This window comes from Dermacentor albipictus, chromosome 1, assembly GCF_038994185.2.
Source record: "Dermacentor albipictus isolate Rhodes 1998 colony chromosome 1, USDA_Dalb.pri_finalv2, whole genome shotgun sequence".
Lineage (NCBI taxonomy): Eukaryota > Metazoa > Arthropoda > Arachnida > Ixodida > Ixodidae > Dermacentor > Dermacentor albipictus.
The window spans coordinates 323932121-323954401 of record NC_091821.1 but is presented as its reverse complement, the minus strand read 5'-3'; the positions used below and the strand labels follow the sequence as shown (position 1 = coordinate 323954401).

The 22281-nt window shown below is 42.7% G+C and overlaps 2 protein-coding genes and 1 long non-coding RNA gene across 3 annotated transcripts in view; 2 read left to right on the top strand and 1 right to left on the bottom strand.

Annotated features, from left to right (window-relative positions):
- The window catches only part of vap (RAS p21 protein activator vap), a 75097-nt gene extending 66262 nt beyond the window's left edge, over positions 1 to 8835 (top strand). The window contains exons 22-25 of the mRNA XM_065453226.2: positions 3642 to 3730; positions 3799 to 3876; positions 6144 to 6266; positions 6894 to 8835. Coding sequence (XP_065309298.1) covers positions 3642 to 3730; positions 3799 to 3876; positions 6144 to 6266; positions 6894 to 6971 — 368 coding nt within the window. The 3' untranslated portion in view covers positions 6972 to 8835. The remainder of the gene's footprint in view (positions 1 to 3641; positions 3731 to 3798; positions 3877 to 6143; positions 6267 to 6893) is intronic.
- A 970-nt stretch (positions 8836 to 9805) lies between these two features.
- LOC135919407 (lamin Dm0-like) overlaps positions 9806 to 22281 on the bottom strand; it is a 29898-nt gene continuing 17422 nt past the window's right edge. Inside the window, exons 7-9 of the mRNA XM_065453227.2 lie at positions 20545 to 20649; positions 19991 to 20218; positions 9806 to 13426 (exon numbers count right to left, since the gene is read on the bottom strand). Coding sequence (XP_065309299.1) covers positions 13388 to 13426; positions 19991 to 20218; positions 20545 to 20649 — 372 coding nt within the window. The 3' untranslated portion in view covers positions 9806 to 13387. The remainder of the gene's footprint in view (positions 13427 to 19990; positions 20219 to 20544; positions 20650 to 22281) is intronic.
- LOC135919409 (uncharacterized) lies at positions 16109 to 20114 on the top strand. The gene is made up of 2 exons (XR_010569952.2): positions 16109 to 16356; positions 19943 to 20114. It is a non-coding gene; the product is annotated as an uncharacterized lncRNA (long non-coding RNA).

Here is a 22281-nt window from a genome sequence, read left to right as displayed (position 1 = left end):
GAATCGTAGAAAGTGTACAGCTGCAGAAAATATTACGAATTTTCAGTTGTTTAGCGAGTTTTGTCAAGTTTACAAGATTTCAACTCCTTGCGAAAACTCACTACAGGAACACAAAATATGAGAACATGTACTATTTTGTGTTTTGAAAAGCTTGAAAAGACCTTATCCAGCCACTTGAAAATTATGCCTGGTGCATGACATTGTAAAAAACAATGAAAGAAGTGAACCCGCTACATACAACATACTGACTCAGAGTAAAAACACCCAGCCATCTGTCTACCTTCCCACTCATTTTGCTAAAACATTTTGCACGTTATTCAATATTGCAGCACAGTTCCAATAATGAGTGTTTCAAGATGTATGAAACACATTTTAAATACCATTACTTTAATCAGTGTTTTTGCTATTGCTGCACTCTCCTGCTGTGCACAATTGTGTAGACAGCGTCTCAAAGGGTTAATGGAGCTACAAGCGATTAGAAGTTAGACGTAGTAGTGCTGCGGAAACGCGCAAGATGAAGAGAAGTAATTAATGGTATGGTAGAAGTAGATGGTAGAGCGGCTGCCCCGGAAAGGCGGTGGTCCCGGATTCGAGTCCCGGACCAGGACGAATTTTTCTTCAACTCTGAGGCTTTTCTTTCGAGGAACCCGTATGGGTTTCCTTTGTAGCAATTGCTACGAAAGGGTGGATGTCTGATTTTTCCTTTATTAATTGATTAGAAGTTACCCTCCTCCCTAGCCATGCTTCTCCTCCTCAACTCGCTCGCCGAGCGAGCGGCGCTAAGCTCCGCCTTCCCTTGTTCTGCGTCACGATGCGACCTCGCATCGTCCACTTCCGGTTGTTTTGGAGCACGCCCCCTCCCGCGCGAGACCTCTCCGCTAGCTGCTTGGCCGTCGACCGAGAGCTATCGAAGCAGCGTGCGTTGCGAGCATTCTGTCGTAGCACCGAACGTGTCCAGTATTCCGGTAACCACAGGCAAGCTGGTCATTTTGGCAATTGACTGGAGGCATAAACTCAAGCGGATGAAGGAACATTAGCGTAGACGTACGTGAGCAGCCTGATCGGTCTGCACGGTCCAGACACTTGTTGGCGCAGCGCTTAACTAGTCAAGCAAAGCGCTAATATTGCTCTAACCAAGTGTAAAACATTTTAAACATTTAGAAAAACAACGTGTTGATGATTACACTCCTGCGAAAAATACACACCAACAGCAAAGAAGAATACACTTCGTTGCTGCTACTGTGTATGGTTGAGCTCTGTGCCACCAGGTGGCTGCACCGTGCAGACCATTCACATTTGCCCTTTTGCTCATCCCGGCACAGTCAAGTGGCCAGACCCTGTCCCCTTGCGCTTGCGTTTGCCCTAATACCGGATTCGCGAAACGCTATTGCGTTGGTAATCTTTTGGTGTAAAGTGACGGCCACAAACGTGCAAATCCTGGCGCCGATCGGATAGCGGCAGTCCGATGTGCAGCAGCCAGTTCGCTCGTACGCTGCCCTGCAGAGGGACACGATGTCGCAGCTTGACATATTGCCAGTCGCTACGTTTGCAGTCCACAAGGCAACAAAGTCGAATCATAGTGCTCGCGAAAAGACAGACGAACTCTGACCGCGGGGCTCTCGTCAAAATGGAGTACGTTGTAACACAAGCAGACGACACTTGCTGTGTGCCGGAAGTGCTTAAGTGTACTGAAAAATTGTTCTTGTGCATTCTCTTTCTGCTACTTTCTCTTTATAAAAACAAATTAACTAACGTTCCAACTATTACGAAGATCATTTTTTTTTACCATACCACCATTTACCATACCATTTACCATACCATACCATAGTTTACCATAAAGTTGGAAAAATTATCGATCACGCGCCCTGGTCAGCCAATCGGATAGCTCGCCCCACTGACGTCATATGGGTTATTTCGGTCATATGGGTAGGGGCAGCTTAAAATTCCGCCGAGCAGCGTGCTGCGATCGGCAGCGATGTGCATTTTTAGATCCTTATAATAAATTACACGCTTTACGCGGAGCACTTGGATGTGTCAATTAATGATCAGAAGGACCTACTCTAACGACTCAGTACGTTTGTAGAAAATAGTCAAAATCGTTTCAGGGTCCCTTTAAAACGAATAAATCACAGAGGGGTTAGCTTTTTCACTTTTTAGTGCACAGCGAAATGGTATGGCATGAACTGAATAAGGAATTCCAAGGAGACATGGCTGAGAAAAATTTAACTGGCTTGTGATGATCAATGACAACTGTTTGCAGTAACAAATGTAAATTCTCCACACATAGTTATTTCTTATATTGCTTGGAAACTGTTGCTCTGCTGTACAATGAATGTCTTTCTTCAGTGACTGAAGTGAACTAGTTCTGCTTGAGCAAAGGGTGGCGATATTATTGTGAACAGGCTGGATTAGCATTCTACTGTGACCTAAGGTAATCAGCTGCAGAGCTTGGTCTTGCATGTGATTAATTGTTACAAAATGGAGTGTTGTATGCAGTCCGCCAAAACAGTGAGTCTGTCTGGTTAATGGGAATAAAATGCTGATGTAGCAAAAGCAGAACGTGCCGTCTTGTTAAAACAGTCACCACATATGTTGGTGCCTGCATTTGCCAGGCTGGCATAGCAATGAAGTTTTCTCGCCACTTTCACATGGGTGCTGCCTGTGCAGTCTACCAAGTGCACAAGCAATTTATGAAGACCTCATTTAAACCAAGCTGCCAAGAAAAATTGTTTTTCTTAAAGGACACTAAAGATAAAACCTAGTTCAGTTTAGACTGGTTAACTATTCTAGCAGTACTATATATTTGTTTATTTTGCTGTAATAGGTTGATTATAAGATAAGAAAATTAAGTTCAAGGTTCAATTATTTTTAAATTCATGCCAAAACAATAGTGCCAGTACATCAGCATCATGCCACTGATTTTCAAGATTGTCTTGTATTCGGAATAAGTTCAAGCTTTGGCTATTTTAGAGTGCAGTGCTGCCCATCTTTACCAGTAAGAAGTGAACCAGGCCTTAGCAGTTGCCACCAAGAACCAAGATGTTGCAGCAAGCTGGTACTTCAAGGTTCCGTTGCCACCAATCTTTTGTTTTTGTTTTTCTTACCAAGATTCCTCTTGCAGTGAGAGTGTTTTTTTTCCCAGTATTGCAGACAGGTAATTTACTGATGCAGCTCAGCTGATTTTTCTTTTTAGCATTTCTTTAAATTGAGAAACAATGCATTGTTGTGGAAGGGGGGAAAATTATTCGATTGACAATTTTTGAAAATTGAAGCTAATTAAGGTAAAGTTGACCTTTACTCATGTTTAACCATTGTTACACAATGTGGCCTCCTTTCTAGGTACTAATCTGTGTTGAAAATCTTTGGGGATGTTCACTGGAACATGTAAGTGACTGCACATAGTGCTTGAGGTACATCTGTGTACTGAAGCAATGGATAAAATGCAGCATGGCTGCATTTGGCTAATCTCATTTCATGTGGAATGAGAACAGTAACTTGGACAAAAGTTAGTAACATTGACATACATGCTAGTTCAGTGACCGTGAAAGCGCAGAGATGGTGTGGGTTTTGTTGGAGAGGCAAGACTTAATGATTCGCCACTCATCGTTCTTATTAGCCTTGTGAATTTTGTCATTTTGTAGACACTCCGTCGGAGACAGCATCACGTAGCCTCATACTAGTGGCAAAGTGTCTCCAGAACCTGGCCAACCTTGTTGAGTTCGGGGCCAAGGTGAGGCTGGAAAGCTGCAGCACCAAGATGGGTTTTTGTATCTTTCGCTCTTGATCTTGTTTGAACAGGAGCCCTGGATGGAGGTTGTAAATCCTTTCATACTCAAGAACAAAAATCGGATGATCCGTTTCCTGGATGACATTGCTGTAAGTATCTTGAATAGCTCCTTTGGAGACTGCATCTAGAATTGTTGTCCGCAAAGATGTAGTGCCTTTAGTTATAAGCAAAAATCAATTTAAAACATGTTGCATGCATCTCAAGACATTTTCGATTAGATGTGTGCTGCAAAATTGTCTAACATGCCTGAAGTATGTTAGAGAAAACTGCTAGTCTGAAGGTAGCTGGCTGGCGGGGCACCAGTGTGTGGTCATGTAAAACATTTTTTTATTCTGGATGACTAATTTAGGTTTGTAGATACAGAGTTCAGGAGCAGAGGTCAAGAGAGAAACCTTCATTTAGTGTCCTACAGTTGCATAACGCCATGCAGACTACATGTGGGAGGCAGACCACGCGAAGGAAAAAAGGGCCATTGCATTGTCCTCTGTTTCCATTACATGGCAGGAGTGGCATCTTTAAAAATGTGAGGCTGCATATACACATGACTGGAGTCGACGCTGGCTGTAGGACATATTTCACAGCATTGCTCCAACAGAAACATTGAGAAGCCATGGTGTGAATCACTTCACACCTACGGTGTTAAATCACATATGTGATACAGCTCTGCTGCAGCTTACATGTATGGCTTCCGGGTTGCCAACAAGGGGAATCTGTGTAACAGTGTATGATAAAATCAAAGGGACGCTAAAGGCAAATGTTAAGTCAAACAAAATTGATAGATTGATGCTCGAGAACGTCTAATGCATCAATATTATAGAGAACGAAGTTTTAGTAATAGAGTAATTGAGGTGAATGCAGGACACGATTTGCAGCTCACCCGGGGCATACAAGTACAAGCCTAATGACGTAGTCACTCCTCATTATAATTCTGTGTTTGGTACTCAACCTCTGCTAATAAAACGATAATTGCATCGCATTATGAGACATAAGAAAATGCTACTTGTCCTGTTCTACTCGATGTTTAGAAAAAACTCATTGACATCACTCTGGACAACGATGAGGGCGGTCAAAACGTTTCAGTTTTGCTCAATTCTAATTCTGCATCACCCGCGCTTTCACATTTCAGTCGTTTCAGTACCACATACTGCTCCACTGGTATTTCTGGCTCGTTAAATTGACACAAACTACAAGTAGCAGAGAATTGCATGTGCATGTGATGTCGCAAGATTCCTAAACACTCCACGCCACTTGATCGAAAGCAGCTGCAGCAGCGAACCCAACGCTGTCACGTCATGGTTTCCTCCATGGCTGCGCGTTTGTGTTTTGCGCTGTCTGTTGGGCACCGTTTTACTCACCGACACCAGTAAAGAGTGGTGATGGCATATGCAACATCACCACTCCCCTGTTTAGGGGCAGGCGATTTGAATTGTGCTAAAGGTATCCGGACCATTCAGACACGATTTTCTCTTAAACTAAGAATTTTTTTGGCACAAAACAAGCATTGTGAGGTTTATGGAATGGAATTTTAACAGGGTACATTAAGTTAAAATGTGCCTTTAGTGTCTCTTTAACTGGCACCTGAAGTAAATAGGAAAGGCACAACTAAGTGCCTGTGCCTGGTGGTGTAGTTATCACAATAAGAGATGCAAGGATAGATAAACAGCATGTCTGTCAGCAGTCCATGGGCAGTACACTGAGCAGCACTATGTTTCAACCAATTGCATAGCCCAGAATCGCATAGCCCAGAATTGCATAGCCCTGTCTTTCCTTTGCCTTTCTCTCTCTCTCTCTAGCCCAGAATAGCATTTTTTGACTTCTAGAAGCAGTGAAATGTAGAAGGTAACACATGCGCTGTTAACTGCTTGGCTGCAAACTTTCTATCGTGAAATATTTTTTTAACTTTCATACAACTGTTGTATTGACACTAATGATTTCTTTTAAAATTTTATTTGATGTTAAAAAACATTAAGACAATCAACGACCTATTATTCAATCGGATTTTTAGCACCTGCATGATAATTTGCACATGTATCCACAGCACCACCAGTCATTACACTGAACCAGCATTGCAGAAACAAAAGCTTTGGTGGCCGGTACATCATTATTTCATTAATAAATATAATGATTAATTTGATTCGTGATGCACACCATTCGTGGCTGTTCACAGAGTGGCTGTTCACAGTGTGACATACAGAATGTAGCCTTCAATATTCTGATAAACTTTTCAGTATAATAAATTAATTTTTACTATTTCTCACTAATTTCTTTTTTTTTGCTTTGATTGCAGTACTTTACAATATCATGCAATACCATGTGGCAGATTCCATCATTGTATGCTTGTGTAACATGCTCCCAGAATGTTCCTGAAAAACCAGAGCCTGACGACACATTTGTTGGGGACCCTGCTCGTGACTTGGCAACGCTGCACCACATATGCGTCATGCACAAGGATGACTTGCTTGCACAGAGCAATGAAAAGGTATGTTCTAGCTCCTGGCCTGGACAAGTGTAAGATGAACAATGTAGCTCAATTAGTCACTTCAGCACGCATGCTACTTTGAATCTGTTGCACACAAATACCCAATTTTTGTAATCAACTGCTGCATTTCTGATTTCCTCAACTTGATCGAAGCTTGTGTGGGGTTCATTTTGAACAGTGAGCTAAGTTCTGCTGCAAACCCAAATGAAATGAAAATTTTCTGCATGCCCAGTGGCTAGAACATGGCTTAGGCACTGGTGCTCCTTTAGTATAGTGCTCAGAGAGTTTGTGGCATGAAGAAATTAATAAACAGATGTCATTGAACTTGTGTCTATGAGCTGATTAATTGTGTTAATAGCTGTCGTAGACTTTTGGCAGAAGACGCACTGATAATTTTTAAAATGATCTTATTTCATCTTTATTTTTGTTATTGTTATCTCTGTTCACCTTTTCTTGTTTTTTTATCCTAAGATGTATTTTGAGTTCTTTAAAGTCCTTTTACTTTTTCCAATTAGCTTGAGGCCCATGTTTTCTTTGGTGGGTATTCTCTTGCTTTTAATTTTACGAGGTAGTCACAGTAGAATGGAAGAGCTGTACAAATCTTTCATGCTTTTTTTCCCCTTGCAGCCCATATTAAAGAAAGTTATCACAGTCACTGACATGCTGTCCAAGCATCGGCAGCATTACATGGACACTGCAAGGTAGCCACTGTTCAGCAACATCTGTGCAAGCTGAACTACTGCTGTGTTTTTCTGGCGCAAGAAACTTTGAGAATGTCAAAGGGCAGTCCATAATCCTGGTGATCTATGGCCCTAGCTTGTGCAACCCACAGGAAAACAGCATGGCTCATCTGGGACCCTCTCTTGGTTTAGCAAAGGAACCATTTGTGTTTGCACTCAACATTTTCTGCATCTCTCACCCCATTTGCCTCTTCATATATATTTTTCTTTGATGCAGTTACTAGTCTCTGAAATAAGCCTTGTTGAGGAAACTGTTTCAGTATTGTGAGTACATAGCATACGATTAGTCTTCATGAAGTAGTTTATGGAACTGTGCTGGCAAAATTATGCGGAGTTGACAAGTGTGCTTTTGAATTGAATGCACATTGGTGTAGCTTATGCAAAACACAGAATAACTTCTGGCGAATTTCTCAAGTAATGTCGCGTGCTGATGCTAAAAGTGAAGGTAAATTCCACAGGCTGACTCCGAGCAGGTTTCCTGCTGTCAAAAGTTTTGCTTTGCATTGGTTGACTCAAGAGCCACCGCTCGTTTTCCAACATAGTATCGGGTCAACAGGCTCTGCTGCATATTGCTACCTCTTGTCGCACCTTTTGATGCACAAATTCAATCCAGAAGTCCTAACACATCGCACTTTCTGCAGGCGGTGTCTGTCAACTTCCACATTGATGGCAGTGTGCACCAGCATGTTTTTATACTGGCAGATTTAGATTTTTCGAAATCTGAGGTTCAAGTGCTTTCTTGAGGATTTGCAAAGCTCCTCCAGAACGACCAGTGGAATATGCTGCAATTTCTAGCAGTAGACAAATTACCAAAGTGCCAACGTACCTGAGCGTGACTTTTCCTGTGTTTTTGGTTTCAGCTTACTGTGTTTTCCCCTTCGAGGCATTTTTTACAATTAGGATACATTACTTTCCATTACCATCGGCCATGTAAGAATCGCTGTGATAAGCCTTGTGCTAGCTAGAATGACGCTTCATTTGTGCTTAATGTTAGAAGTATTACATCTGCTCTTTCCAGGAAAAAAAAAGAAAAATAGAAGAAAGGCTGTCATGTTGAGTAACGCTGTCAAATTCTGTGGGTACGTAATGTAGTGGTTTATTTTTCCATGTTCAGTTTCAGTGTAAAAAAAAAAAAAGTGTTTCCACTTTGCACACCAAGAGGGCCAGCTTTTTTGTGGACCTTGTACTTTGCTCAAGATGGGGCCCAGTGCAAGCTTCTTTCTAACTTGTGTGCAAGAAAACGAATGTTTAACAGGGCTCGTAGAGTTCTAGCTTTTGTAAATGCTTGCCAGACATTCTTATAAAACATTGTATATGCAAACCATGTTTTGATTGCAGAGGACATACAGACAGACAGACAGACAGAAAAACTTTATTCATATAGAGGACATACAAGACTGTATTCCTTTATTTTGCAGGGAGCACTTTGGTGCTGCTGCTGTGCTCTTTTATTCTGCATGTTACATGTTTCTTCAAAATTAAGTGCTGAAGCACAACTCCTAACTGCATTTTTTCCTCCTAAACATGTGTATATCTAAGCTCAAGTAGGTTTAATTTTTGGCCCCAGTCTTTCCAAGATGAAATGTGGCTAGGTGCTTCACGGAAGTCTCGTATATAGCATTGTTCAGCAGAAAATTTGTGTGCCTAACATTTACTTGTCTGTGTCGTTATTAGTGTATGGATGTGCTGCTTTCCCATACTTTGTCTCTACTGCCATGCTGATGCATACGGAAATGCTGGTACATACATATTGTGCTGCAGAGTACCATGCTTAAGAAGACTCAATGGTGCTTGTAATGCTTGTAAATAAACTGCACCAATAGACCCTTTTTGGAGTGATGTTGTCCATCACCAAGTCAATGAAAGTCACCTCTCTCTTGGCATTTGTGTTTGTATGAAATGGTATCTCAAAGAAAATGATTGGTAGAGATTTTGACAGTGCATTAATATGGACCATTTGTTTGTAGAAATTTGGATATTTTTATTCAAATAGGTTACTGGTATATGTGCATCATTGGGAGACCAAGAACAAATACTTATATTTGGAAGTATATGGCATTGCGTGTATTGGTCCCAACTTCGTTACACATACTGCAGTTGCAAACATTTGTTCCCTTCTAGCATCTAGGCATCAGAATGTCAACGTAGAGGAATAGGCTTAGCACTCTATTGTTATATCAATGGTACCTTAACTCCTTTCAACTTGAGTAGATGAACATCACGAGTTTTATTGTGCCACTGCTGCTGCAAAGAATTCTGGTAGCAATCCCTAGCAGGCTGAAAAGCAACTATGGTAAGAAGCATGTATTTGCACCACGACAAACCTGCACAGCCCTCAAGATGACATTAAGTTATGGGGTTTTACGTGCCAAAATCACGATCCGATTATAAGGCACACCATAGTGGGGGACTCCGGAAATTTGGACTGCCTAGGATTTTTCAATGTGCACCCAAATCTAAGTACACGGGTGCTTTCGCATTTCACCCCCATCGAAATGCGGCCGCCGTGGCCGGGATTCCATCCGACGAAATCAAAAGACAGGCAGATGAGAATAAAAGGACTCTACCATAGGAGTGCAGTACAGGAGAGACACCTCCCTCAACTTACCTGGACAAACCCACAATTGCATTCCCTACAATGTTGCATTGAAAATGAGGCCTGCTCTCTTCTTGGCACCAGCAGAGCCACTGGTCATGTCTTCTGAATTTGATCAAATTGGTCCACTGCCTTAAGAATGTGACTGCCCATTTTAAATTGCACGTACAGTGGCAACTGACAACACACACATGAAACCTGAATACAAATAAATTCAACTTTAATAGTGTTTTGTACACCACAAGAATGCAGAGCCACAGCCACACAAGAAATCGTCGAAATGAATGGACATGCAATATATTTCGGAAGCCAAAGCCAAACAAAGTATGTCCAAATCACTGCTCACTTTTTATGTGCGTGTGCATGACATCACTCAGAACACACCATCCGGTGATCTTGCAACTTTGTACCGGGAACACAATTAAGGCAGTGGGAACTGCTAAATCAAAACACGGCAAGGAGGACAAAGCACCCAGTTATACAAAGTTTAAATCACTTATTCTTCCCAACAAGGACGAGAAAAAAAAGACAGTCGCACCAATCTTTAAGTGCTTACTCGACGGATATATAGCTAGGCACTTTTCTTGTAAGCAGTGTGAAAGCACCCGACACTGCATGGGTCTCAGTCGAGACAACCTTACTTAATGTTAGTGTGAATAGCAGTGATGTGCTGAGGTTATACAATTCGTGGGTGGTATGCAACTTGCTAACAGAGTGCATTCTGGGGTGAAGCATGGCAGTGGTCACTGGCACTGTAGGTTTAGCTTTCTTCAAAGAAATGCTACCCAACGTAAATGAACAACAGATAACACAAATATTGTCACAAGCACCTACAACATACATTTGAAAACAGATGCCCCAACAACTAGGCAACACAAAATGGCATTTGATTTATGCAAATTGCACATGCTTTGCAATGCTGCAATGTATGACGCAGTCAGCATCTGTGCAGCTTTTCAAAAAGCACAGCAACTGTACATGGTCCTTCTCGTAGAGTTCAAACCACTAGCTTGCTTCATTTTCATCACAACAGCTTAACATGGGCGCTGTCATAAGCTCAAAATTTAATTGGCTCTGGTAAATGACCAGTACTGACCTGTACAGAATGGGTATGCCGTAGCAACTATTAGCTGCAGCCATGTCAATGCAAAACAGATATTCCTACAGGCCAGTGCGAGAAAACATGGCAATTTTGATACTACTGTAAGAACAGCAGCCCTTCTAGTAACAGCAAACTCTGCGCATATGAGCATCCAACATGCACACATTCTCAACTGTCCTAAGGAGAAAACGCACAGCATACGGCAGCAACAGGTTATAAGTTCTGTCCAGCAATTTCAGCAGCAGCAAGAGAAGCCAGTAACAACTTGCTACCAAGCCTAGGTATATGCAAGTGCACAAAGTCAAACTTGGCATCTGATGGACATTGCGAATTTCTTCTATGCAAGACTTCCTAGGTGAATTGCAAGGATGCCATTCTTTTACTTTATATTTCTTTCCTCGTATTTAAGCCAAAATGTGGAGCAGTGCTCAGATCAAGTCATGGACATAAAGCACCATGCAGCATCATAAGCACAGCACACAAATACCTTGGAACATTCACGTAGTTTCAAGCATGAAAGCACAGAAACAGACACTAAAGGTGCACCAGAAAAAGGTAACAACACTGCCATGTTCACGTGCTAAAATGAAAGTACTGCTGCCATTATCAGAGAAGACTTGCCAATGTCTGCTGACGTATGGCTTCATTAAACCACATAATGTGAACGAAGCAACAATGAAGTTCAAGTAGTACTTAAAGTGACCTCATACTGAATGGAAGTGGAAATGAGGGGATGAATGCAAGAATACACTGCAGTTCGTGTATTCATGAACGAAAATGTGAACGAAAGTGCAGAAACTGTTATGCCACAAGTGGTAGAGCCACACAAAACCAGAGTCCACTTGTGCCATACAATCGCACTGTTGCTTCAGACACGCAATAAAAGTGGCACAATAAACTAGGAAATGCACAGAAGGTACATAACTTTTCATGCATGTGTTTTCGGTAATGAAGATTAGGCATAGTTGATTTGAAGTGAAAGTTTTTCAACAATACATAGATGTGACCAGCAGTGACATGATGATGGGTTACCTGTGAATGCTCTTCCTTTTCCAAGTAAGTGCGAAATTATATGAAATTCTCGTCGATTTGATAACTAAAACCTTAGACAAGGCAGCAGTGTTCATTTAATCTTACTTTTCTATTTTCCACCAGCATTCCAACAAAAAACTTTTGTCTTAGTGGCAATGGAACCCCTATTAAAGGTACATTAACATTTTCTGTGTGCTGAACAAGTCTTTCAGTAACTGTTACTCATGGTGTGATTTGGTACCACTAATTTGGTACAAAAGAACAGACTGAATTGGCCATTTACTTTCTTGTGTGAGCGCAGATTAAAGAAGGAATACAGAATACAATGTTTTTAAACCCCACAAAGAGCAAGAGAAGTCATGTTCGGAGATCCTTTGGGAGGCAAGGCAAACACCGGTACAAACAAGTTCATTGGAGTAACCAGATGAACTTGGACTAAAAAGTGGATAGCTCTCCAAGAACAAGGAGAAAAAAGAGAGAAGGGAGGCGGGGCAGCATGGAGTGTCGGGAAAACAGCCCAAAACAAGTGAAATGTCTCACCTAAAGATTATTTTTTAATGCTGCTTGTCTGATTAATGCTGCTTGTCTGAATAATAACATAAAATTTGCAGTTCACATCTCATTTTGAGAGAAGGCGAAGTCCGTTCTAATGACTAAGGATGATTGATCCAAAACTGGTTGTCATCTGAACTCGCACTACCATGCACTAAGAAATTATGGAGATGATACTTGGATTATTTTTGTTTGACATGATTTATGGTTTTTAACAAATGCCTCAACCTAAGATGTTAAAAGATCCCAACTGCAGAATTTCGCAAGGAACTCTACAAAATATGCAAGTTAAAATCTGTTCGTCATAGTGGTCACCCTGAAGTTCACAAAGGAGGACAATTAAAATGACACTGGACAAAGCTAACAGGTAAAAGCAAATACAACAGACTTCTACACAACACAAGAGCCCACTCTCGCAAAACGTTCGAAGAGCAAGCATGAGACATTATCAACTCTAGCACTGAAGTGCTAAAGCTGATAGAGTTGATAAACGCAGGAAAAAGAAAACATGCTTAATTATAGCTTTTACTTTGTTCTACGAATACAATAGCTGCTGAATACGCAACACACACAAAAGAAATGTTATATTTATATGTATATTCCTTTTTGTAGCACAAAATTGGTGAAATAAAGTAAATAATGCAAGATATGCGCAGCAGAAAAAATAAAATAAAGAAAAGACAGATTCTCAATAAGTGGCCGTATTTTCTTGATATGCATTCGATAAATGAAATGGACAATCTCAACAATATGGAGTGAGGAAGGAAGAAGAGAAAAAATTGTCAAAAATTTCAAAGCATAGAAGAGGTCTCCAAATGCAAAAGGAGCTTAAACATTTTACGACATTTTCAATTATAGAGCTGTTTGGGAGGTACAGCCATTGGTACAGTCAAAACAGGTTCAAGTCTAATAAAAAATGTGTGGAAAGGAATAAAGCAAAAGTGAAAATGAAATGTGGCATACACTTTGCCGTCCATGATGGTACATTTGACAGGCAAAACTGTAGAGCAGTACAAAGTAAAAGCGCTGATGTATTCTGATGGCACATGCTCGGTTGTCTAGGTGCAGTGGTAGCAGCACTCTCTCTTGAGGGTTAAGTTCACATGATGCTGCACCGATTCGGGTCATTTGGGTCCACCTGCAACATATCATAATACCCATTAGTAAGTAAATGATTGTGGTGTACATTATGTTATTAATTTTCACCGTTAAAAACTCCAAGAAGCACAAAAAGAACTTCGGACACCAGAACTGCGTGCCAAGACGTTTTACACAGGCAGTGCCCACTCTTGCCTAATGTGGAACAGTTTGCTGGATACTGTTCTGTGAAATTAAGCAGATGCAAAGATGTTGCAAAATAGTTTAAAAATTCAAGAATTTTTGAAAGCCAGAAATGTTTTACAATACAAATTCTAAAGCAGCCAGACAGTTAAGGCTTATTATGTGATAGCTGAGAAATAAAAACAGGTTTTGCATTTTCTATCGATAAAGTTCAATGTCTGAAGGCAACAAATGGACTATAACAGGTGCCATGGTGGAGCATTCAAGATTAATTTCAGCGTCCTGGGGTTATATATTGTACACCTAAATCTATGTAAGCCAAGCGTTTTGTGTTCCACCCTTGTCAAAATGTGGCTACCAAGCCCATGACGTGACACTCGGTGCAGTACTCTACCACAGCTATTGCACCACCACAATTGTGGCTTCCAAGTTAAGAAGGTGTGAAACTTAAAACAAATACAGTTAGACCTCAATAGAAAAAAAAAAAACTCAATACAAGGAAATTCTCAATATAACAAAGTATCTGCATTTTTGTAACTTGTCTACAGGACACCATGCATTTTGAACCTCAATGTAACCAAGTGTGTTTATACACAATTTCAATACTATAACAATTTAGACTGCCATCATGAAATACCAAGGCAATAAATGTAAACTGGCATGGACACAAATAGAATTGCATGCGGCTGTGTGAAAATGCACCTCTTGAATCGCGCGGCTGCCAGTGATGCAGCACAGTACAGCAACAAGAGCACCACACAGCATGCTGTGGGTGTGAGGAGAAGTGTGTGAGGGCGAACTGAGAAGGATGGCAGCTTTATGTGCGCAGTATTCCTACGCATCAGATGGGGCGAGGAGCCTTTCTTTTTAGCTGCCAGCGCAGCAGAGTGCATACATGGCTCATGTGCCTAATCTTTGAGGTCATCTGCGGCAGGTATAAAGATTGGCCAAATATGGCCATGGCTTCGTGTGCAGTCTTCCCATACATTTAGTGCTTTAGTGCTGGAGATCGCGTCATCGCGAGTTTTGGAGATGTAAGAGAAAGGATTCTCTCCCCTCTCCCTGTGGTCTTTAGGATAGAGTTGTGCGTCTGGAGGTGACACTATCAAAGGCAAATTGTGTGTACGCAAAAGCATTGCAGGCTTCACGTCGTACCACCGATGTGAAAATATTGTTGACACAGCATGTAGCCATAGCTTCGGTCACTGACACTCCAGATGAACAAAATGAAATTCCTTTTCTCACTGAAATTAAGCTTTTTTTTTCCTATTGCTTGCTAATTTTAAAAATTTTAGAAGTTTCTATATAAGGAAAGTCTGTCGGCAAGTGTACTTTGCATAAAAGGTCCAATTCCAATATAACAAAATTTAAATATAATGAACTAATGTGCCTATTTTCATGACTTATGTCAATGTTTAACTGTATATGGTGCACAAGAACACCGCTGAAGTTCACACGGTGTGGCTCTTGCTCTTTTCTAGCTGGCTTAATCAGTTTCTGTGATTTTGCCAACCTAAAAAAAGCAGAATGTGGCAGTGGGGGGTATTTTTTCCGTTGATGGTAGCACCCAAAAGCAGCTTTCTGGTGAGAATAAGAGCCATGCTCAATGCAAGCCTGATAAATGTGAAGGCAGCAAATCCTGGGCGCGTTCGCATGCATTTTACGCATCACTGCAGGCCACACTAAGAACCACTACGTTTCTGTTAACTGAGGCCCATCAGATTTAGCAAAAAGTTTCTGCAAGCAAAATTTTTTAGGGCTAGAGAATTTATAACTTCTTAGTTCCTTGAACTGGTAAATTAAACTAATGGAACAGCCTGCTGGCTGTTCCATTAGTTAAATTACCGGCAACAGCTTGCGGATGGATCAAATCACACAGACAACATACACATGAAGACAAAGGAATGTCAAAGTACCACGAAACGTGCAATGTTCTACAATAAATCATGGCTTGCACCCTACGCCTGTATACATTGTTTGATTCATGTCAACAGGGACCTTCGGTGTGAAATTAACTATATTTAATAAAAAAAAAAAATTTTTTTGTCATTTTATGGTTAGCTTTATACTTTAAGAAATGCAAACAGTATAGTGACTACACGTTGACTATGCACTTCCTCAGCAAATATGCCAAGCCAGACACCAAACTTTCTATAGTTTTGGATTGCTTTGGTTTCGCTTTAACGCTCTGAGGGTCATCTCACATATATGGCAGTGACGAACCTCAAGAAAAAAAAACGATCCTTTTTAGAATGCCGTCACCTAGTGTCACACTGGAAATGTTGCAACGTTCCCTGACTTGCAGAAAGAAATTCTTATTGAGCGGTCACTCTTGCTCTCTGCCAAAACAGATTTTTTTTTTAATTTTGTTTTTTTTTTTTGCTTCGCCCTACGGTGACTGCCACCATAGTAGTTTGGGAGTATTCCCGCTTTGTCTAGTCCACTGCTGTGTGCTGCATAGTCCCGTTATAATAGGCATTCTTGCATGTGTTGTTTCGAGCTACAGGAGTCAGGAAAAGTTATCTCGTTCTTTATTACTCAAAGCAGGACAACTTCAAGTGCATGTTGATGCAACAAGATATGTGTCACGCCTGTGCCTAAACAAAAGCGGCACTCTTACTAAGAAACATCACTGCATAGGCAACCCTATGAAATGTGGGTGCAGGTCCACCACAAAAATGCACAAGTACGGTACACCAGGTTTCCCGGCACAGGGACGACGTGCGCTTAGTAGGCAACTAAGTGCTGCACAGAAATCGCAGGGACGATTGGACGCCACAGCATCAGGTAGGTACTGCATTTCAATGAAGCAGCAGTGGTTTTGGCCCTATAGCACGTCGTGCATGCATGCACTGGGGAAAGCAAAGTTGGACGAGTCGCTAGTTGTACTGCTACATCTGCTGCTGTTCTCCCTGTGGGAGTTTCGAAATACTCCTTGGTATCGCTATTTTGGTGTACAGTAGCCGACAGATTTTTCAGACTCCGAAAATTCGGACTTGTTGCACATCCCGGACTTCATAAATGCACCGCCAGGGTCCCCATAGAGCTAACACATTTTTGCAACAAATTTAGGTGCCAAAATTAGATTTTCCGGACTAAATCGCTCATTCCAAGCAACGCTACCCTATCTTGGGGGCCGCCATGTTGGCTTTTCCACTGGCTTGGCTTCCAGCGGCCTGCTATATAGCCTCCAAGATTGTGACGTGCACGTCATTCTCCCATTTCGGAGGCCATGCCTGCTTTTTCTTGGCCAACGAAACGCTCCACGGGATGGCACTTTTTTTCTCTCTTTTCGGTAAGCACTATCGTCATAACCATGTAATGGAGGATCCATTTTCTTTCTTTCTTTCTGTTTTGAGTTTCAGTTGCTACTTTGCACGTGGTGTCCACAGTGCAGGTGTGTCTCGGAGCCATTGAGCATCCTTGTAGGGCTTCGTGTTTGTGTGACCAGCACCAATTCCTGTGCCTTCGCGAGAGCCTAGTGGTGCGAAAAAACATGAAATTTCTTCTATTTCCATGGCGATCTCCGCCAACGAAGATCGCCAACACAGTGATGCTCTTGTCAACTGTATACGGAGACGTCACTCTTCCGCAAATCCAAGCAAACCTGATCACCTCCAAGCGATGCCCTGCCCTCCAAGGCAGGGAATTATTAGGGATTTTCCTAAAGTACAGTAAACCCTCGTTAACACGAACTCGCTTATCTCGAAATATCGGTTAAGTCGAAAGTTTTCCACGCCGCGCCTTCCCCACCCATAGGTGTTATGTATTCGCACCCGTTTATCTCGAAGCATTTTTCGGGCGTAATACGGATATCTCGAAATTTTGACCGGGACGGCTGAAGGCAAAGGCCGTTACCTAAAGGTGATACAGGGTCCGAGCGAGCGCTTGGTTGCTACTAAAATGCCGAACGCGGTCACGATCTAAGGGCGAATACAAAATTCCCGCGGATGCAGCCGTTTTCGGTCAACCACGTCAAGTAACCTTGGAAGCAGTCACGTGGCGTGCGCCGCTTGCGCGCGGGGGCTCATGGGTTTTATCGGGTAGTCGTGCCACCGCATTTCGCACGTGCGAACGTTATTGTGCGTGTGCGATTCTGCTGTTAGTTCTTTGTTTCGTCGCGCTGTGCGCACGACGTGTTGACTGCGATTTTTTTGTTGTGTGCGTGGTGTGTGGTCAACGGACGACGACGATGTCCTGCCCCAAGCACTGGAAGTCTCTGACGCTGGAGAAAAAAGTCGCGTTGATCAAGGAAGAGGAGAAAGCGGGAAGATCCAAAACAAGCATCGCCAAAGAATTCGGCATCCCCTTGTCAACGCTTTCGACAGTTGTAAAAAATCGACAGAAGGTCTTCGATGGCTTCGAGCAAAGTTTTTCCAGTGAGCGGAAGCGGATTCGGGCCTCGAAATTCCCGGACGTCGAAGCAGCACTCATGCTGTGGCTCCGGAATGTCAGGGCAGTCAACCTTCCCGTGACAACCCAAATGATGATGGAGAAGGCAGACGCGCTGGCGTTGCAGATGGGCCACACAGACTTCAATTGCAGCAATGGCTGGTTTGAACGATTTAAAAAAAGAAATAACGTGGCCTCGAAGCCTATCCACGGCGAAAGCGGCACTGTTGATGAAGGGGCTGCAGACACCTGGCGCAACCACCGCCTCGCTGAGCTGCAAAAGGCTTACGCGGACAAGGACATTTTCAACCTCGACGAAGCAGCACTGTTCTATAAGATGCTGCCTAGCCGCACATACACGCCGAAGGGAGAAGCGTGCTCAGGCGCTAAGCAGCGCAAAGACCGAGTGATGATACTTTTCGGAGCCAACTCCACCTGCGATGAAAAACTGCCGCTGCTTGTTATCGGTAAGTCGCTCAATCCAAGGTGCTTCCGAAATGCACGGCTCCCGAGAGATGCGACTTAGCGCGCCAATAAAACGGCCTGGATGACTGCAGCGCTCTTTGAAGAGTACGTACGTGCTCTTGACCGCAAAATGGCAAGGGACGGCCGGAAAGTGTTGTTCGTCGTGGACAACTGCCCCGGCCACGGAAAAATCAACAACTTGGAGGCTGTCACGCTGGAGTTCCTGCCTGCTAATATGACGTCCGTGCTCCAGCCGATGGACCAAGGAGTCATTGAGGTTGCTCGCAAGTTCTACAAGAAGAGTCTGCTGCGCCGCATTTTGTGTTCTTACGACAGTGGTAAGAAGTACGAAATAGATTTGCTGGGTGCAGTCCACCTGATCGCCGAAGCCTGGCGACAAGTGCGTCCATTGACGATTTCCAATTGTTTCGCGCACGCAGGATTTTCGCGCGCCGAGAAATCGCTCGAGCGAGGCACTGACGACTTCAGCGATTGCGATGAACTTTGTGACGAAGTCCGCAAAGCTGCCGGCTGCGCCAGCGATGCCGAAGACGGCGAACTCACTTTTGAAGAGTACGCGCTCTACGAGTCGGACGTGCCCGTTACCGGAATGTTGTCTGACGCCGACATTGTTGAAATGGCAGTGAACGACGACGGTGATCACGCTGACCAAGAACCACCTAGAGAAGTGCTGACAACTGCAGAAACAAGAAACCTGCTACGTTTGCTCCGCAACAAAGTTGAATGCAGCGGCGGCGAACAACGGCTCAGCGGTGCGTTCAGCAGCTCGAGGACGCTTTTCTCGCGCCGAATGCCAATGCCAAGCAGGCAAGCATCACCCAGTTCTTTTCAAAACAATAAAATTCAGTTTTTTCCTGGGAATTCTGCGTTTATTGCAAAAGCTCCCCTCGTGCTGTGGGGCGTTTGTTAGTAGTGCTGGTTGTTACTGGCTCTTTCAGTGACCCGGTCACTGAAATTTTCGGCATTTTGCTTAACTCGAAACTCTGCTTATCTCGAAATTTTTCCCGGATTTTACAACTTCGAGTTAACGAGGGTTTACTGTAGTCTAAGTCTAATTAATTTCATTTTTTGGGGGGGAGGGGGGGGGGACGAGTTTTTCTAGCTATTCGATATTTTGGACTATTTTTTGGTCCTTGCGAGGTCCAAAAAGTTGGTCAGGTACTGTACTGCCTTTGCGCTAGCCCACGATCATACGAGAGCCATACTTTTTCAGCAATTCAGTAAAAAAAATTTGTAGTGTGTATTTAGGCCAACATTTACTGCAGCATGGCATTTATTTCTTTGCTCATAACACCGGTGAATGTCAGCTGACAAAAATTTGTATTAGGCAGTTTGTGCATACTGTGGTTTAATGTGCAGTTATGCAGCATTCCCGCAGGTACAGATTAATGAGGTTTCACTCTAACGTAAGCATAATGTTTGTTGCATGTACATTGTTTTTGTTCATTTATCTATGTTCTGAACAGTAACTTCTACAATGCATATGCCCATATAGCTATGACATGCCAACTAGACTCTTGAGAAGCATGGATAGGAGGCTCACATTATCGTGGAAGATGTGCTCGCTGCGGAAGCCGGAGGGACCACCAATGCCTGAGCTGCGTTCGGAGAGTCTGCTGAACTGGCGACGACGACTTTCCCGTGTTGCCACTTCCTGGCCTTCCGAATTGAGGAGTGCTGTGCGCTTCTGCTCTCCCTTCGGCCACTTGGTGTTGCGCATGACCAGGTCTCCGGGAGGGTTGTGCGTGACCCCACAATCAGGACTCCAGATCTGCACAAATATTGCAACACACTGTTCAACTTTCATGCACAAAGGAATGACGCTTTGTTTCTGGCTGCTGAAGCCAAAAGAAGAGAAAGCAAAAGCTAACGAAGCGAGAGTCTGAACCTGTTTAGACTGATAGGCTCCCTGCAATAGAACTGAAAGCTTGGTAAGCTGTACAGATTCATGGCTGAACTATAGCATGCACAGACAACAGACAGAAAAATTAATTCAAGCACTGACACAGTTGCTGTTTCATAACTGAATAGCCACTGTGGTTGATGACAAATGAAATGGCAAAAAGTTGCAAAGAAGCCAAGTTTTGTGACACGTACAGTGATTGTGGCTCCTGGCTTGATTACGTGGGTACGGTGGAACTTGAACGTGAACTCATCGTCACCTGCTTTGCTGTGAACCTGCCAACCAGCCAACGGCACCTCCTGAAGCAGACAAAGACGGAGGGCGGGATTGAGAAAACCCAACAAGGAAGGCAAGTAGCAATTTGCGAAGCAACACAATTGCATCCCAACTAACCAGCATTGAAATTCTAGCAATCACATGCAGGTTTAATTAGAGGTGCATGACAGTGTTTCAATTTAGTTCCCTCCTAACATTATAAATGTCTCTTAGGAGGCTTGCTTACACATGTTCACTGCTTGTAATAAAATACTGCATCCTGTTAAAAGCCTCACAAGGAGTCTGTTTTCAAAGCAATGTTGGTGCCTTGTTTGGGCTTCAATGGCTTCAGTACCCAGAAGTTTACTTAAAGTACAACAGTCCAATGACTGTACAAAGGATGCCTCTACAACAAAATGACTTGTACAGCAAAGGAATGATTTTGTTCTGATCGCATTCCTCTCTTAATACGCATTGTGAATGCTTCCACAACAAAGACCATTGTATCAAATTTGCCTGTACAACGAAGGAATTTAGACGGCCAGATGGCTGATTTATTGCTTTACAACTAATGCCATGCCGACCTTGCAGATGCTACTGAGCTACGCTCCAAGCTAGTGAAGCACTCGACGAGCAAGCAGATGTCAGCAAATGTTATAGTCCTGCTGCGTTGCTCCAGGAATCGCCCAACTCGCACACTGCTTGTTGTAACACAGCAGCGGGTACAATGGCTGGCAAATATGTCATAGTTGATGACAATGTGATGATATAATCGTGACTGACGTATTCAAAGCCATCTAGGTCTATGAAGGTAGCATTGATACCTAGTAAATGAGCCAAGAATTTTGATGGCCGAGGACAAAACAGCGACACTGAACGATCTGTAACTCTACCCCGCGTTGCTCCCACGTTTCACTGCAGAGCATGCTGTGACCTCATTGCAATAGGGCGGTTTCAGTAGCAAATTCCATCAGGTGAAGTGCCCACAAAACAATTGCAACTTACTTCACAAAGTCGTCCTTGCATTCATTTTAAATAAAGGTTTTCCCTTGTTGAACATGCTTAGCTTGCTGTATTCTTAGTGATATGGTGCGCAATTTTTACAACAAAGTTACCTGTATAACAAAACATTTTGGAGGTCTCAAGCACTTCATTAGAAAGGCATTCAGCTGTACAGTTTTGTAACGTTTGCAGTTTCACAACATTTCGGCAACAAAAATTATTAGTGACTGAGTGTGCAAGAGTAACTCGCCCACAGCACCAAATTCACAACCGTAGATGCCGAATTTTAAGTGGAAGCATTATGTTAGAGGCCATGTCAGACTCCCTTACTCAAATGCATCAGAAAAGCTGATATGCTGTTCCTGTGCAACTGGTGAATTAATATGAACAAAATTTGCAGCATTTAAGAGAAAGTTCACTTGTAACTGTTTTAAATGAAATTATTTTATTCATGGCCTCAAATTTTTGATAACCTGCCAATAAAACCGGGAACATTAAAATACATACCGTATTTATCTGAATCTAGGCAGATAGTTTTTTTTCAGATAATCATATTCCAAACTCTAGGGTCGGCTTAGATTCGAGGATATTAAAAAACGTGGCAGTTTTGAATTGAAACTGCTAAATATGGTGCATAGCTAGCGCCATCTAGAAAAGTCAGTATCACAGCCGCT